The 19,368-nt window shown below is 29.5% G+C and overlaps 1 protein-coding gene across 34 annotated transcripts in view; it reads left to right on the plus strand.

Moving 5' to 3' along the window:
- Positions 1–244: 244 nt before the first annotated feature.
- LOC121116681 (neuronal acetylcholine receptor subunit alpha-7) overlaps positions 245–19,368 on the plus strand; it is a 37,063-nt gene continuing 17,939 nt past the window's right edge. For 6 of the 34 annotated variants that reach the window (XM_040710958.2, XM_071887803.1, XM_071887797.1 and 3 more), the window contains exons 1-6: positions 3,067–3,684; positions 4,592–4,731; positions 10,682–10,726; positions 11,795–12,085; positions 12,680–12,752; positions 17,089–17,283. In XM_040710958.2, the coding sequence (XP_040566892.1) occupies positions 3,615–3,684; positions 4,592–4,731; positions 10,682–10,726; positions 11,795–12,085; positions 12,680–12,752; positions 17,089–17,283 (814 nt within the window). In that variant the 5' untranslated portion in view covers positions 3,067–3,614. Of the gene's footprint in view, positions 337–419; positions 562–3,012; positions 3,685–4,591; positions 4,732–6,210; positions 6,256–10,681; positions 10,727–11,794; positions 12,086–12,179; positions 12,253–12,679; positions 12,753–17,088; positions 17,284–19,368 lie in introns of those variants that run through there. The other 28 variants (XM_071887794.1, XM_040710956.2, XM_071887796.1 and 25 more) reach the window with 10 other exon arrangements.

Below are 19,368 nucleotides of genomic sequence, written 5' to 3' on the forward strand. Positions count from 1 at the left end.
TAAGAATTATTATCTATTTTAAGATCTCAAAAGTATTCTTTGATATCGTTTAGGACATGTTGGTGTCGACGGGAATCAATTTCTTTATCAAAGGACATGGGACTTGAATTCAATTTTTTTAAAGGATTTGAGAATCGACTTGGATTTTAACAAATTTCCTATGTAGACTTACAAGTGTAAATTGTGATTTGGGTTGATACTTGCTTATGATTTCTTGGACTAGAAATTTAATGAGGTGTGACTTGAATTGGAGTCAAGGATTTGAGAGTTGTCTTGGATATAGCAATAACTCTGTTGTCTACTAAAACTTGTGTCATACAAATACTATAAAGTGAAGTATATCCCTTTAATTTCTTAGATGGCCCATTTTTTCTGTTTTTGAATTGGTGATATGAAGAATAAATTTTATTTTTTCTTAGCAGGTATCATTACTATATAATTCCTGAGTGGTAAACAACCTTTCCTACATAGATTTAATTATACTCAAACCCTGATTGAACATTCCTGTGTGGTCATAAAAGATGGAGAGTAACCCTGAGGGTTTGTTGCAGAGTTTAAATTGTAAGTTCTTGTTGGGGTCGGGAGTATAATTGGGGATGGATATCGAATTAATTCTTGTAAATGTCCTTGTATATATTTTTTTCTCCTTCCTGTGGGGCACAGCTGATTTAATGAAACGTCATGAGCATTATTATTTCCCTCCTTCAAAGCATTTTTCAAATGGTTAGGATTTCCATGTTGATTTTCAGTGTCATTTTGTTAACATGTCCATTGTACAAAAACGCCGGATTGTATTCGAAAGTAGGGAAGGGTATAAATTAAAAATCATATAAGGGTACACTGTATAAGTTTGCCCGAAGTCAATACTTTCTCTTTCTATTTTGAAATTGGAAATGGCATAAGCTCAATTATAAAAACCTTTTAATAATAATAAATATTATTTGCCTTTCCCAATTGTCTGAATATCTCAAAAGAGTCACCTCACGAATACATCTCATTCTATTCTAATATTATATTCTGCGTGTCGCTTGTCTACGCTACTCTTCACCTGACGTATATGACCTGAGTTACTTTATTACTATTAAAAAGTTGCAATAATTTAATTTCAACTTTTCATTTATCCCTTCGCTAGTTAACTGGGATTTTCTATATCCCAGATTTTATAAGCCTATCCTTAATTCCTTTTAAATAATATTTTATCACCCTGAAACACTTTTAAGTACATTACTAATAGGTCTAGTACCTTACAAGAAAAAATAAATGGTGATTTTATAGTTATTTCGAATGACTGCAAATGTAAAATAATTGGTTATGTTATTAATCACACAAACCCCATTCAAATTCATAAGTCTTTATTTTGAACTAAAAATTAAAAAATAATGAGTGTGTAATGTGTATAAAAAAAACTTATTTATTTTCGGGGTTATATTTTATTTCAGTAAACAAATTGTGTTAAAAAAAGAATGTTCACTAAGTGGTCTCCAATTTCAAGATAGAAAGATAACGTATGACGTGCAGGCAAACTTATACAATGTAACTTTATATAAAGATGACGTCATCAAGGTGCCCATGTAGGAGGAGGGGGTGTCAATTCTAAGGGCTTAGTATTTTTATAAAAAACTTTTTGTGGAAATTTTTTATCATAATTCTATCGAATCACCTCTTTTTTATAAAACACATATGATACTTATTTTTTTTTAAATTTTGACATTGAGAAATCTATACTATCAAAATTATTACTATTAATTTAAAAATGGCTCAAAAATGGGTGACCGATAGCCCTATAGTTCCAGCGCAAATAAAATATATGGATTCGTTGTACTCTATTCGTATCTTCTTAATCGTGCTTGAACTAAGTTCTTGCACTTTTGGAAAGGATATGAAGTAAATGGGCAGGTATTAGTAAATTTCTTGCCTTATTTTTTCTTTTTTTTAGTAAAAAGGTTTCAAGAGACGGAGGAGAGTCTATAATTATAAGGATCTAGTATCATCCTTGAGGAATAGATGAATGGATACGATCAAACAGAGTTTCAAAATATCCACAAATAAAGGTTTTTTTACATTTTCAAACCAGGGTTCATCATCCTCTATAAATTATAAGTACCTTCATACATCCAAAATACTTGTTACAAACATGTTGCTCTTAACATTCATAAGTACATAAACACATTTATAAGTTATATAACTTTCCTTTCTATTTTCTTTTCTTTTTTCTTAATTCACATAAAATGAAATAAATTTAGTTAAATAATATTAGGGCATAACAAGGAGAGAAATGCCCATATTCATCATTTGTATTCTTCTATGTACAATGTGAATGCTTTTTTAAGAAAAAAAATCTTTTTTAGAATGGGGAGGAAAGCTCACTCACACAGGGGTACAAAATATAAAACAAGGACATGCCTCTCACTCTGCTTCTTCTTCTTCTCTTAGAGAATAGTGAAATAACAATAACAAGAACAACAAAGTCAAATTTTTCCTTCTTTTTACCCGAAAAAGGCGCTCAGAATACACCAACCACCACCACCACTGTCTACTTCCCCTCCTTTTACAGTAGCATATAGATTCTTACCTCCATTCAACTTACACTCAAAGTACCCCTTTGATCATTTTGGGTCTGAAAGGAGAGTGATTCCTTCCTTTCCATACTATTATACCTTTATATACATAGATATGAGACCCCCCCCATACTATGATGTATGTATCTACTAACTCACTAGCTTGAAATATTTATAACTAAGGGAAAAACTCAATTATGATAATGCAATTGTGGGTGCATTTGCCAAGGGGCCGTCTTTTTATTGCTCCTCTAGAAGATTTTTTTAGCCCTAGCCATATCCCCCCCCCCTTTGAAATTTTGTGCGGCATCTTCCCTCCTGTATGTATGTATGTATCTTAGTAGGAGTGAGAAGAAAAAAGAGTTTGGGGAGGTGGGGAGGGGGGAATCTCTTTCCTTCCTTCCTTCCTCCCTTCTCTTAGTTTCTCTTTTTTTTTTCTCTCACTTACTTCATTCTCTTTCAAATTTTGCGCGTTTCTTTTTCTTTTCATATTTTACCCTTGAAATGAGATAAAAAGGGCATTCGTGAGAAGAGAGTGGTCGGGGAAGGAAGTGTGTCTTGATTGTCTCACTTTTTTTTCATTCTATAGATTAGCATGGGAGAGAGAATACTCCTCTTCTTCTTCTCCTCATCATCATCGTTTTAAGTTGTCCCTTCTTTTGTCATTTGGCAGATTGACTTTTGAGATTACCTTTCGTCATATTTGAGGATTTAAAGTTCTTACAATCACATTTATTTTTTACTGTATGGATCTTCACAAAGGATGTAAGGACGGATTCGTCAAGTCTTCGAGACTCATTCGAAGGCTTAGTTGGTCCGTCGACCCCGGTATGGGATTCATAGATGAGAATTGCTAATTCTGCTAAAGAAGTCAAATCTCCATTTTTATACTACTACTCAACGACAGCTTCAGTACATCTACTTTCCCTTTACAAACTACTCCTATAATAAATAAATATTCCCTTCACACATCTTTTGACTCGTCCCTCCTCATCTTAATGTGAAATCTATTTTTATCAATATTTTAAACGGGTATTTTTAGAACAGAATTTAAATATGCGCAACATTGATCTCAGTTGCTGGTCCTGCTACTTGCTCTTTTTTCTCTCAACGACACTTCCAATAAGTAAGTCCAATCACAATCATACCTATAAGTTGTAAATATCCCTGTAAATTCTTCAAAATATATTAAAATTAAGTCACTTTGCAGGGACGTCCACTGGATTATATATATATATTTTTTTTTTTTGGAGGGGGCTAAATTTTTTTTTTTTTTTTTGAATAGCTGTGAATTTATCGAAAAATTTAAATTTTGTGAACAGCTGTGGATTTTTAAGTTTTTGTTTGAAAAAAAAAAGATTTTTTTGGGGAATAGAGTTGAATTTTCCAATTTTTTCCGCAAAATATATATATTTTCGTGTGAAAAGTAGTGGATTTTTCAAAAATTTCCTGAATATCTGTTTATTTAACTTTCTAGTAAAAAGTACTAAATCCTTAATTTGGGTGGGGCTACAGCACACCCCCTGCGGACGCCCCTGCATTGTTAGTGTTTCTGCATTCTCGAAATCAATGGAAAAGTCAGCTAGAAAGAGGTTGCTGTTAATTCTTATGTAAGGGAAAAGAGACAAAGGATGTGGGGATGTCTCTGTGAAAGCAGTTTCCCCCTCCAGTAAAATGTTAATAATAATAAATTAGTTAATAAACATGTTGAAATGTATGTTCATCAGCATTAAAGTCTTTTTACTCATACTTTGACTGTTACATACATACCTACATGCGAGCGCCTATTAAAACAATTATATTTATTGAGGTGATCATGCATTATGTATTTCTCCAAGGGGTTCTCCCTTTGAGTCAGTCATAAAAAAAGTTAATTTTAATTATATTATTTTTATTACATTTATTAAACAAAATATGGTATTTTGTACGAAAAAAAAATAAAAGAAACCTTTTACTAACCCAGTTGTCTCTGGGGAATATTTTCATAGATATTAACATTGAGTGATAGTCATTATGTCTTATTATGGAAATAGGTGTTTATGGAGGCCCTCATGAACGTAGATTGCTCAATGATCTTCTAGCCATATATAATAACCTTGAACGTCCTGTATTCAATGAGTCAGAACCTCTAAAACTTTCATTTGGGTTGACTCTTCAGCAAATCATTGATGTGGTAAGTCATTTTTATATGTTCTTTTAGTTTTTTATATTTATTCTATATAAATTAATCATGTTCCATTCTGTTGATACAATAAAGGCTCATTAGAGGGGCGGTGTTCTTACAACTTTATTTTTCTTTTCTCTTTGAAATTCCTAGTGAATCATCGTAAGAGATTGAAATAATAAATCAATTGATTTGATTTTCTTGAATTATAATTTATTTCATTAGTATGGCTCATTTATTGAATCACTCCAATATCATACATACTTATGTACCTGTCTATATATGTTGTTATATAAAAATAGAAAGAAGTAATGAAATCTTCCTTCTAGAGACACAATTAATATTTTCAATAGCATCAGTAGTATAGAGATATATGTATGTAAAGTTGATTATGAGTCTACATAAAAAGCTATTCGAGTTGATTAATGACTCTGGTATTGTTACTATTTGTATATTATAAATGGGTCGAAAGCAGCATTTGTAATTCCTGTTTTTTCTACCAGAATGCTCAAAAATCACCAAATATTATTATCCAAGTTATTTCCTATAGTGGGTTTTCTTTCAAATGTGTTTGTTTGAATATAAAAAAGTAAGCAATACATTGTTCAAACTTATAAATGTTACTAGATTGCTATTGGAGAATCAATTTGTTTTATATTTGCTTCTGTAAGTTGGGTTGTATTTTTGTACATACATACCGAGTTGTCCATTAAAATCTGCACTCTTTGAATTTTAAACTTCAATAAAATATAAGTTATAAGTTAACAATTTAATTTCAACAAAATTAATACTGTAAATGGATGTGTGTGCGTCTTAGCTCTCCTAATCATTTCCCTTAACATGCACTCAAAACGTGTAGTTGAGAGGGGTCGCATAAGGACTGTAGAGGGACCAAAAGTGTTAAAAAAAGAGTTCAAAAGAGTATTGCAAAGGAGTTTTCCACCAACTTTTTTAAAGCATTCTGGACAGTCTGGTGCAAAACCCTGAGATCTCTTGCAATGGCCTTCATGGACTTCAGAAGATTGGCCTGGCCTGTTTTCTTTAACTCTTCCAGTTTGGCCTTTTTGAGAGAGCCTTTCTTCATAACAAACGTTTGTGACTTACTGACGACATAGACGGGGGTCCTGGAAACGCAGAATTTCTTGTAGTGTACGAATGGAAATTCGTCGATCACATTGAAGTGTCATTTTCTCGACTTGTGCGTAATCCAGAGAGCTCAAGTTAGTTTTGTTTTGTAACAAAAATTTTATGCTTTAATATATGGAAATATGATTTAATTTCAATCATTTTACCTTCATTAATTATTTAATTAGTAAGTATTCAGATTTTAATGTACGACCCGGTATAAATACCTACATATGTGTGATATTGTAGGTATGTAAATACTAATACTTATTTACATTAACAGATGAAAATCAAAAGTGCAAAACATTTGAAATATTATCAGACCCCTGTTTTTGTTTTTTTTTCTTTACCAATTCTTAATAGGATGAGAAAAATCAAATCCTCACAACAAATATTTGGTTAAATTTGGTAAGTGCGCCAATTAGAGGAATATTTGAATTCTTAAAATAAGGAGCTTGTAATCTGGATTGACGTTTTCTTTATATATTTATCTTTTGTTTTTCATTCTTTTTTGTTTGTTTGTTATTTTGTAGTCAAAAGTGAAGAATTTAAAATACAAATTAATTAAAACAATTAAAATTGTTAAATCATCATAACAATAATAATTCAATAAACATAATAATAATAATCCTCTGCCTAAAAATTCAAACTTTGCATGACACTTCACAGGGGCGTCCCCAGGAATATATTTTTTTGTCAGGGGAGAGGGGATTTTTAGAAAAAAATCCAAAAACTAAAAAATTTTGTAAAACAATTTCAAAAGTTCACAGGTGTTCACATAAAAATTTAGTTTCATTTAAAAGTTCTAAAAATTTCAAAAAGGAAATGTGAAATAATATTTTTTTTTAGAAAAAAATCTCAAAAAATAATATTTTAGGGAAAATAGTTTCATAAATAAAAATTTAATTCAAAATTTTTTCCTCAAAATACTTTCAGAAATCAACAGCTATTCAAAAATAATTTCAAAAATTCACACTTGTTTACAAATATATATTTTTTTGAAAGCAAATTCAAATTATAAATGTTAAATTTTTTGGGGAAAAATTCCAATATCTATAGCTATTCATAAAAAATTAAGTTCTTTTTAAGGTATTAATTTTTTAGATATTCTGAGGGGCTACAGCCCCTCCAGCCATATCTTGCAGACGCCCCTGCTTTATTATTTTCCTTTTTTTACTCCAAAAATTGTTTTCTACAATTCAATTTGTAGAATTTTAAATGAATTTTTAAAAAGTCTTAAACATTTCCTTTAAAATCAGATTTAATCGTATGTTTCAATGGATATATTTTGAGGCATGTTCTTTTTATTTTTGTTTTAGTTTAATTGATATGTATGTATAATATACATCGTACACATATCTCTGTAAATGTATAGGAACCTGGCAAAATAAAGTTTCAAAAAATATGTCGAGATATAGAAAAAAACAAGCATAAACACATACAAAAGGTCAATTGGATTTCCATTCTTTATAATTTAGAAAGTGTTAAATAATATGTCATTTGTAATTCTGTACACAGACTATTTTAAAAGTAAAAATAAATAAATTGCAGAGTCCATTGCGTGTAGTATCAACATTTGATCAAAAACACCTTTTGTACTCCATAAACGACTTTTTAACAGCAAATTATAAATGACCAAGTATATCTAAATGAAAATTCAGCAAATTAACACCTTTAAATACTTTAATAAAGGGTTTTTCATTCAAAGCGCTTCAACATTTTATTATAAATCAAACAGAAACAGTTAAAGATTTTGCCAAATTTATTTTTTCAGTATAAATTATAAACATATGCACTTATGTATAAAAATTGTTTTTTTATATGACGACCACGAGAACGTATATAGAAGTCCAATTGCTGAACCCAATGTTCCACTACTTTTCCCAAGAATTTGACCGATATTGCATCAATTTTGTGTTCGATATTTTATCTGAGCTCTTTTAACGTTGCCAGCTTTTTGGTTTAGACAAATGTCTTAACTTGACCCCACAGTTAAACTGCACAATCGAGGTAGCCTATCAACTGGTCCATTTCTCGAAATAACCCACTCACAAAATTTTGTTTGCGCTAAATCGATTGTAACGTTTGCTGTGTGGCAAGTGGCACCATTTTGTTGAAACTGCAAGTTTGCCAAGTCTATACCTTGCAATTAGTGCCAAAAAAATCAGTTATCATGCTGTGCTAGCGATTTCCAATTACAATAACTTGGCAATTATAAATAATCAATGAAAACATATGGCCCAATGATCCCTCCAACATGAAAACCACACCAAACAGTATTTTTTTCCGGATAGAATAATGCTTTGTGAACCACGTGTGGATTGTTGCCTGAACAATAACTCATATTTGACTTATTTACCATTGAGCAAAAATAAGCTTCATAACGGAAGATGGTTTCGTAATGAAAATCAGCATCAGCATTGAATGGTTATTTTGATAATAAATTTGGATAATTTATAATCGCTGTATATCCCTTGATGATGAAATGAATAATAATAAAGTTTCTGAATGTCAAAGGAAGACACGGAATATGGCGTCGTTTTTTCCTGAACAGAAAAAAAAAATTGAAGCGTCCACAATATAAAACCCTCTACATATACATATCTATGCTCTATAAGAGCTGATAGAGTATTTTTCTTTCATGGCATTTTTATCATATATGGTTATTAAAGGTAATATGTACATCACTTTAATGTTCAGAGAAATGTATTGAATATTGAATATGCCTGAAATACAATTTCATTCTATCTAAGTAAGTATGAAGTAATTTATGAAAAAGTGTTGCTTGTATCCGAATTTGACTGTTTATTTATGAACTTTATTTCATAGGTTTTTTATCAGTCTTTAACTACGTTGCATTAGCATTTATTAAACACCATCTAGTCCATTGTAACATGCGAAGAACCAAAACTACAATCAAATTTCCAAATTTTTCAGATACAGACCTACATACAAAATAGATATTTATTAAATACTTGTTTAAATCTGTGGATTATATACTATTATATTTTACTAACTTAGAATGCGTCTTCAAACAATTTAACGAACATGCATCATAAATATATATATATATATATTTGTATCCTGTTACGGGTTTCAACTCTCTCGGTTCATACATAATGCTAGATAGTTGAAAAGAATAAGTAATTATAATGCAAGCACGATTTTTTTTTTTTTGAAGAAGTGCTCATACATATAGAACATACAACATACATACATGCTCAAGTATGAGGTAAATCTCTCAAACAAGAGTGATACCTACATCATAATAACGCATATACATGCATACATTTTACTTGTTAAATAGATTTATGTTACGTACGTACATACTAGTGATCCATTAATATCTGAACGCTTTAAATTTGAAACTTTAACGAGGTATAATATATTAGTTAACAATATAATTTCAGCAAAATTGATACTATAAAGATATGTGTGTCTGAGCTCCCTTAATCATTAATGCAGTATCCTTTAGCAAAAGAGATATCTTCCAGGCGGCGGCAGAAGATCCGGCACCTGTTATAGGTGTAGTTCTCTATCATACCGTCAAGGGATGGCTGACAGTGGATTTGAGGGCCTCGGTGTTTGGATAACGGACACTGCAGGCCTTCCACTAAATATGTACTCAGTTGCCATCAGGGCTGTAGGGGGCCAAAAGTGTCAAAAAAGAGTTTATAAGCCTCATTTAAAAGAGTCTTGCAACGGAAGAGATGGGATTCTTTCATTACTGGTGTTAAAAATGGCCTCTACACCCACATAAGGCTATTTCCACGCACTTTTTTGATACCTCTTTGGACAGTCTGGTGTAAACCCCGATATCTCTTGCATAGGCCCTCAGGGATTTGAGGGATTGGCCTGGGCTGTTTTCTTTAACTCCTCCGGGTCCCGCTGGGTCTTTTTGACAGAGCCCTTTTTCCACTCCCAACATTTCAGATTAGCTGACGGTATAGACGGTGGTCCTAAAGACGCCCAACTTATCGGAAAGTGCGAATGAAAGTTCGTCGTTCACATCCAAGTGTCATTTTCTCGACTTGATCGTAATCTAGAGAGCTCAAGTTTGTTTTGTAACTAATTGTTTATGCTTTAATATATTGAAATATGAATTAAGTATAACCATTCAGCCTTAATTAATTATTGAATTAATCAGTGTTCAGATTTCAATGGACCACACAGTACATGCAAGGGTAGGTAGTCAAGCTAATTTGCATCGATTTTTGTAGAGTTAGGGTTGATAATTATGTCCTCTTGAATTTGCATTGTTTATGCTTTCCATCAATATACATACATCATCTATTATAAAAAAATCACTACTCTTAATACGGAATTTCTCTAAATGCTTGTTTCTATTTGTAGCAATGTTACATGTGTTTTCAGTCAGTCATACATATATTTATTTTATTCATACAAAGATATACATATTCACATATTTGAATATGTGAATATGTATATTTGTACCATACTAATACACTTCTTAACAATTTGTTAATATACCTTTTTTCAAAAATAAATAAGAAATGGGCTTATGATGCACTCACTAAGTAATTTGAAACGTAATCTCTCCAAAAATACCTAATACTACTTGCTTCATTGCATTATACGATGATGAGGCTATGAATCAACTCATTTCCTTAATTCTACAAATTCATCATTTGGAGAGGTCATTTTTAGTCGTTTTACTTATTGGGTTGTAATTCAGAAAAGGAAATGAGAAATAAATGATTGTACAAATTAATAAATTAAAAAAACCAAACACAATATATTTTAAATTGCTTGGCTTGTTTATTATTTTTGGGTTTCTTCGGTTTTTTCTTTTATCAATTAACACGTAACATAGGATGAAAAAAATCAGCTCTTAACTACTAATGTGTGGTTAAATTTGGTAAGTACATAGATTTGGAGTTGATGTTTTCCTTTTTATATAAATAATGTTGTTGTCTTGCCTTTGCATGCTTTTAAATCACTTTTTTATTTTTTTATTATACTATTTCATTAAACCTTTTTATGTTTTATGTTTTTGGTGAAGTATATATTTATTTATCTAGGTTATTACATATAAGTAAATTATTTCATTCTAATCAAGGATATATTATTGAAGTAACCAGAGTAACTCCAAATGAAATCCTCCTTCTAAATAACTGTATTTATACCATCAGGTAGTTAACTTTAATTTGATAAAAAAAGTAAGTACATTGAGTAGGTTCATTTATAGCTGATTTAAAAAAGTCAAAAATAGGTTATTTAAAAAACCTTACAATTAATAAATTTTAATACTTAGCTTGTAAGGTTCTATTAAATTTTTCCTTCTATAATCCATTAGAAGACAATAATTCATTAAAAAAAAAACATTTAAATTAATGCTGGAGAATATTATTGTCAATAAATTTATTCGTCATTATTTTTTTCTTTCTAAAATTATATCTATTGCACACTGTTATTTTAGCTCGTTGGACAAAACCTAATTTATATATATATTTTTTTACTAACAATTAATTAAGAGCCAGGACTCTTAATCTTGACTTTGAAATTAGTATATTCATTCATACAAGACATGTGATTTAACTGAAATACTTTTTTTTCTTTTCTTTGTATAACCGTCTTGGCTTACAGACATTTTGAAAAATATAGTTACTCTTAAGACAATTTCTATCTTTAATAAATGGTATATAAATACATATTTTACAAATAAAGACTGTTGAATTATTGTTCTCTAATACACATAAATTAAACTCATTGGTAATATTTGAGTCAATAAGTAGGGCTATTTATTGTCCCGACTAATATTTACCAAACCTTTTTTTTCTCCCCTCATCAGATAGATGTGCATATTTACCACATATATCCATATTCACCTCTTATTTTTATCACTTATACATACACAAGCATATGATATAAATTGTCCATGATCAACAATTAATTTTTTGTCTTTATTCCATCTGTTGATGTGTAGCAATGGGAGGATGTGAATATGAGATGGAACAAGTCCGAATATGGTGGAGTTGAAGACATTCGAATACCTCCTGCAAAGCTTTGGAAACCTGATGTACTCATGTACAACAGTGCTGATGAAGCATTTGATGGTACCTACCCAACAAATGTTGTCGTATCCCATACAGGGAGTTGTACCTACATTCCTCCTGGGATCTTTAAGTCAACCTGTAAAATCGATATTACTTGGTTTCCATTTGATGACCAGGATTGCGAAATGAAGTTTGGTAGTTGGACTTATAACGGGTTTAAGGTATGTGTTGTACATAGACCTCCCAGCCCCCGGCCCCCCTTCCCTCTTTTGTTTTGGAACCTATCATGCAACTAGCCATTTCCCTTATTTCCAGTTGGATCTGCAAACTCAAAATGATGAAGGGGTTACCTCCACCTATGTTCTTAATGGTGAATGGGCTCTTTTAGGTATGTTTATGAGAGTGATCTCATTCTCAAAATTTTTTCTCGTTTGACCCTGATGAATGCGTCCTTAATTCATTCGCTTTTAATGATTTTTACTCTTTATTTTCAAAAACAATAAACTACTCATACATATTCATGAATAAATACGAAACTTTGTTTTTCTTTTGTTAGATATATGTATGTACATATATGACCGGCATGCTAGCATATATATATATTTATGTTAATAATATTATGTTGTCACTCACAATGTCCTACATAAGTTTGCATTCTAAGTCCAAAGAAGGATGAATGAAAATATGTATATTCAACAACTTATACCTATATTTTAATTTTTCTCAAGTTCAAAACAATGAAAACTTTTGGCTGGTTGCATCTCTCAGTAGCCTTCAAAGATCCTTTCTTAAAATCATTTTATTTTATTCATCAGCTAAACTTAGGCCTCAATAAGCCTGAAGGAGAAACAAACACATTTATACCCAATGGCGAATGGCTGCTTCTAGGTAAAATCTTGATGAATAAAGCACTAAAGTTATTCAATTCAAACAGTAGAATATAGCATTTACCCCTGTAAGACAATTATTTTATACTTAGTTCTATTCCATTTTTTTCACCCCTTGATATGGAGAGTTTGTATGGTGTGAGAGTTTAAAATTATTATTATTACTTTTTTTTCCTTTCATTTCTTTTTATTTAGTTTCTATTATGTATGTAGAATTATAATTGTTTAATTCACGATTATCTTTATTTTTATTATTTTATTTATTAGTACTATTTTCTATCTCCAATAATTTCAAAACTCAAGCTACATTTTGCTTCTTTTTTTCAAAATATAATTTCCTTTCTCTTATAATTTTCAATACTGACTTTTCCTATTACATACATATATTCACATGTCCCTTTTTTGTATTTTTGATTAAATTACTACCTACATAATAAGTTGCTAGCTGACCCAAAGTTGCCACTAATTGTATAATATGACCTGGTCTTTTGATGATCGATGCATTCCAAAACAATCATGCATTTCCTTTCCATTTTCATTCCTGTTGAAATAGTTTTATTCAAACTTCTTTGGATTATTCTTTACATATATACTGAGGGAACCGTTATTACTTACTCATCTCTATTATGCGAATTTCAAGAGATTAAGTGTCATTTTTTTACAATTTTCCTATAAACAATATTGTGGAACACATAATTGGCTGTCGATTCCTTAAAAAACAAAGCAATGTCCTTGTCTCCACCATGAGCACACTGTACGATAATATGATTGAGATAGCAGCGCTCTTCCACAAGGAATTGTCCCAATCTTCCATGCATGGATGCATAATTTATGGCTTAGGGACTAGGACCATGTTTTTTCTTAGCAATCGATATTCTACAATATTGCTTATAGACAAAATGTAAAAAAAAAAACAAAAAAAAAAAAAAACTCTTAAAATTTGCCATGTATAACTTGTAAAAAATGATTCTCTCTATGTGAATGTACATATGTCGTTAAATATTATTCCTTATTCTCTTACTCTATTTCATTTAGCCTATCTATAATCGTCATAATAATTTATTCCTGCAATTTGCCAACTAGTTACACAAAAGCTCTTCAATTACATATATTCTGTAAGAAATACTTATACAAATTATTTGGCCAAATTATATTACTAATAATAGGTGAAGAAAAATGTTCTAAGATTTTTTTGTTATATTTTGACAATAAAGTTAAAATAGTTAGGATTTATGTGGTTTGAAAACAATGTTTTAGCTAATTTTCAGTTCCCAGATAATATAATTAGTGCTCACATGTCCTTCCAACTACATGAATTAAATTATTTCATTCACATTTTCGACGTCCGTATTACCAGAACAGGGTCGTTGTAACTAGCGTTTTGCTGTTGCATTTGAGTCCATTACTACCCAATTTTTTTCGACCGCCTGTTTCACCTTTTTTACTTGGTTGTTGTGTTACTCAATAATGTATCGAATTTTTTACTTCCATTTCGAAACTCTGACACACACAACTGGCTTCAGCAAAAGCAAAACTGTAAATGAACTTTGTTGACTTTACGTTTAAGCTTTAAGAATACTGTTATTTTTTTTTGATGCTATGTATTAATCGTGAGATGAAGCTAGCAAAAGACATCTAGTGAAAAAGGTTTATAACTTTTTATTTAACCTATTATAGACATGTATAAGTATACCATCCATCGCGTATGACAATTAATGATTTACATTATATACTTACCAACTTTTTAATCATTGATTAAAATAGTCGATACATTTTTGACCTTAGTTTAAGATGTTGTCTTTTTCAATAATTTTTTCCTTTTATTTAGATATTTCCACGGGAATTATATAAATGTTACAAAATTTTTTTTTTCAGAATACAGTACTCTTATTGGTCACAAAACTTATAAATTCGGAAGGGCATTTTTATATTTATTGAGGTAAAAGCAATAAGAAAATTATCATTTCCATCCATTAGCATAAATATATTTTTTGACTAGTGATATTTGATCATGTAAACGGGTCTAACAATTGTCTTATATCTACATCTTTGTTATGTCATAAAGTAGATATATTTTGTGAAAATATCCCAAATTCAGTTTTAACCCTCCTCCATAAGTCAATATCCTTTTTATAAAGCTAACTAAGTAAAAAAAATAACAACTTAAGAAATGTAGTATGTAATTACATGATTAACAGTTGAACTAGTATAATAATTATGTCATTTCTCCAAGTATTCAGTCCATTTATCGCTCATAAATATCAATTAAGATGCTAAGAAAAACAAATTCTTATTTTATAATAATCTTAACAAAATGATTTTAGGGGTTTCCACAAGACATAATTTGTATTGCTTCTACTTTAACAGCTAAATTTTTATATTTGAAATAAATATCTATAAAATATAATGGTGAACTAATTAGTGTTGTTTCAGGCCTTATTTATTTGGTCTAGTCCATTCCAGCCTTAAGAACGGTTCTTAGGACTGGGAATAATGATATTGAGGGTATATATAACCAAATAAGATATATGAAATATGCGTTACAGTTAATGCACATATCTTGCAAATAATAATATTTTTTTCATTATAATACAATATAATACGAACATATTATATTGTTACTTAGTTATATAAAAAGGAAAATCACTCATTGTTACCTTTTTTAAGGACCAACACAACACTAACAATAATACATTAACTCACATTGTAAAAAAGAAGAATCCAAGTTATCAAAAATAATAACAAAGGAATGAATTTTAAGCAATACAGTACATATAATTAACTGAATCTCGATTTCAAATTGATAAGTATACGAATAAGTCCTTAGCAAGCTATTATTAAGAACAATAAAGAATATGCATGAATTAATTTTTAAGATTTAAAAAAAGTAAGTTTGTCATAAAAGAATACTATACGGTTTTTCATTTCCCAGGAAATTGTCTTTGAGCGATATTTTGGCTTTAGATAATAAATACTGTGAAATTTGAGTTTTTCATTTTATATTATAAGAAAACTAAATGATTATAGATTTGTTAAAAATCCTAAATGGATTTATGTTTTCTACGTTAAAAGATAAAGTTACTAACGTAAATATTCATTTGCTGTTTTGTCATAAGTGCTTCGTGAGGCATCAATATTTGTCAAAGAACAAAAAATCATTAGCATAGCATAAATCTTTAAAAACTTTATTTAAAGTGAATCTTCAATGGTTATTCATTTTTTATTGAATAAATTACATACAGGAAGCTTTCATGATGTAATAATTCAATGCAAGATTTCTTTTGAATTTTTTTTCTCGAAAATTTGTGGTATTCGTAAAACCCTAAGAAATCCTGGAAAGGCGGTATTTCAAGATCATCAGAGAAAAACCCATGTACATAACCTAAAAATAAGTTATTTTGATCTTTTTATTTCCACTCTTTTATAAGAAGAGAAGAACTTCGTTTAAGAGTCCCCTGAACCAAAAGCTGATTACAATTCCAACAATCAGCGCTTATAATTATAATTAGTGGAAATGAAGTCAAATTACAGACAGTTGAAAACAAAATACAATGTATATTCAGGGATGTCGGCAGGATTATATTTGGGGGGATATTAAGTTTTTTGAAAATATTTCAAAATCTATCGCTATTTACAAAAAAAAAAAAAAATTAATTTCAGATATTAAATCTGTTACTTAAAAAATTGAAAAATTCATAGTAATTCACAAGAATTAATTAAGAATCAAAATTTCACAGCTTTCTGGAAAAAATTTAAAATATTCAATCAATGCGAAAAAAAAATCAAGAATTCACAGTATTTTAAACAAAATTTAATTTAATAAAAATAGGCAAACGAATTATCCAGAGGCAAGAGAGTGAGTGTTGTGAATTTATATGACTTTGATATTATCTACACATGAATGAATAATAACTCGTTGCAAAATAGAAATATTTTATAAATGCAAAAGTAGTTATCTTTTATCGAAATAATTTGTATAATTAAATCACTAAAAATACCTGCATGCTACCATCACACGCTTTCAAACAAACAAACATTTTGAAATAAAAGTAAAATTTGACTACTTCCCTTTTTATCAACTCTATCTACTAACTTTTCTATTTAAATTGAAATCATATGTACATACAATATACATACGCATTTATCTATATTTAAATGATATATCCATATGAATGTTATATGTGTAGGCATAAAATTATATAAAACAAGACTTATATTTATAAAAACCTATTTTATTAGTAAAATCAACCGAGAAAAAGTTTATTATCCATTTAAGTAGAATCCCATACTCTTAGTTCTATTATCCTAATATTTAATACTTTTCATAATGTTTATAGGTGTTCCTGGGAAAAGGAATGAAGTATTCTATGATTGCTGCCCGGAGCCTTACCTGGACGTGACCTTTGTGATCAAAATTCGCCGGCGAACTTTGTATTATTTTTTTAATCTAATAGTACCCTGCGTGTTGATCGCGTCTATGGCTGTACTCGGGTTTACATTGCCCCCGGACTCGGGAGAAAAGCTTTCATTAGGTAAGGTCTTATTTTTATTTTATTTTACTCTTATTATTATATTTTTACCTATAATCATTTTTTCTTTTTGGGGAAAAATACATATTCTAGGGATTTATCCGTATTTAGGTATATATACATATATAATTCTATGATGTGTAGACATTGCTCAACGTCTCTGTTGGTCTAAAACGCTTGAGTATTCGAGTAGGAGAGAATAAATTTTAAAAGTACATGCTATACCCATAGCAATTTATCCGTTAACCTCTTATTTTACTTTCAATTGGCGCAAACTATATAATATCATCTTATAACGAATGATAATATAACGTCAAACAATATCCTAAAACTCAAATTCATTGAAAATGAAATATTGAATTAAGTAAATCAGATTTAATTCAATGGAGAAAGTTATATAGAGAGTACAGCTCTTGATTGAGTCCTGTATACAGGTCGAACTACAAACATACATATTAACTTTTTAATTCAATTTTAAAATAAATAATGTATAATGCATGTCCAAAAATATATAGTTTATTATTTTTTTTTTTAATTATTGTTAAAAACAATTCATGAGTCAGATTCTTTTTTTAAAAGATACATATTTTTTTATTAATTATTTAATTAATTTCATATTCGTCGTTTTGTACACAATACCGCTTATGACTCGTAATTTTTTTCTCTCTCTATAAATTATTACATATTTAATTTACATTATTATAATTCTTACTTTCTATTTGCTACATTAGGAACTTTTCTTAAGATTTGATACTATTCGTAATTTCAGTCTTTAAATCTTTAAAATTATTTTTCTTTTTCAACTCTTTTATAATTATTTATTTTTCTCCAAGAGTGAGAGGCGTCTATTATAACTATAATAAAATTCATGTGTTGTTCTAAGGAACAAAAATATGCAATGTGCAAATTATTTTCAAAAGTGTCGATTGCAACAACTTTTGGAATACAATTTGGTGATAGAATGAAGAAAAATTATACATAATTCTTTGCAAATCTTTTTCTTTACATACATACATACATAGTCTTTTTTTATTCATTCTACATTTGTATTTGAAAGAAATGGAGCAATGGAAGGCTTCTAAAGTGCTACTACCAACTTTTTCCTTGAACAAAAAACAAACACAAATTAGTCTTATCATTAATTATTATTATTATTTATTTTATAACTGTAATAATAATAATTTAGCCCTCAACAGGTTCTGGTACACTTAAACCATCCATCAAATGTACTTTTTAGTTTACTTTTGTAATTATGTACCATATACATCACACCAATAATCACTTGCTTCTAGCTGTATGACTAATTATAATAAGTCTTAGTCATTACACTAATGCACATCATTGGAGAGATTGCTTTAAAACTCAGGCAACCTGCATTTTTGAAGTACATATGTATATTATAAGTAGAGGGTATAGATTAATACTGCAGTATTTCTGTCTTAAGTTGGGTCTTGGAAGGTTGTTTGTCACCCCTGGAACTTCTACATATATATATATATTCTCTTTCTTTCCTCTTCAGCTAGTGCACCCAACTATTGGTGTTGTGTTTCAAAACCTAGTGGTGCCGGAAATACTATTTCTCAGCATACCTATTCATTTTAAAATGCTCATTCATAGTTTATTAATTTAAAAAAAATATATCAATTAACAAATAGAACCAAAAACAAAGACATCTATCTGATACGTCATACATATTCGACCATCATCTGTTTACCTCTCATTTATTTTGTTATTCTTATTTTTACTTAGTCATTGATTTTATTATTTGTTTATGGTTTTTTCTCACTCTCTTTCTTCTTAAACAAAGGAACACAGAATATATCTACATAAATATTTCTCAATAACATTTACTAGGACAATATTATCTTACTTTTATCAAATTATTCTTTCATAAATTAGTTATTAAGACCACATCACATAATCAGGAGGCTTCATTCTCATCGTCATCCTTCTCATCTATGCCACTATTCATAGAGCAGCAAGACTGCCAGTTGCTTAATGATATTCTTGAATGCTATTTACATAATACACAGGTTACATTAAAAATGATCATTAAATTAGATATACCTATTTAGATTTGAAGGCTTT

The sequence above is a fragment of the Lepeophtheirus salmonis genome, chromosome 4 (assembly GCF_016086655.4).
Source record: "Lepeophtheirus salmonis chromosome 4, UVic_Lsal_1.4, whole genome shotgun sequence".
Lineage (NCBI taxonomy): Eukaryota > Metazoa > Arthropoda > Copepoda > Siphonostomatoida > Caligidae > Lepeophtheirus > Lepeophtheirus salmonis.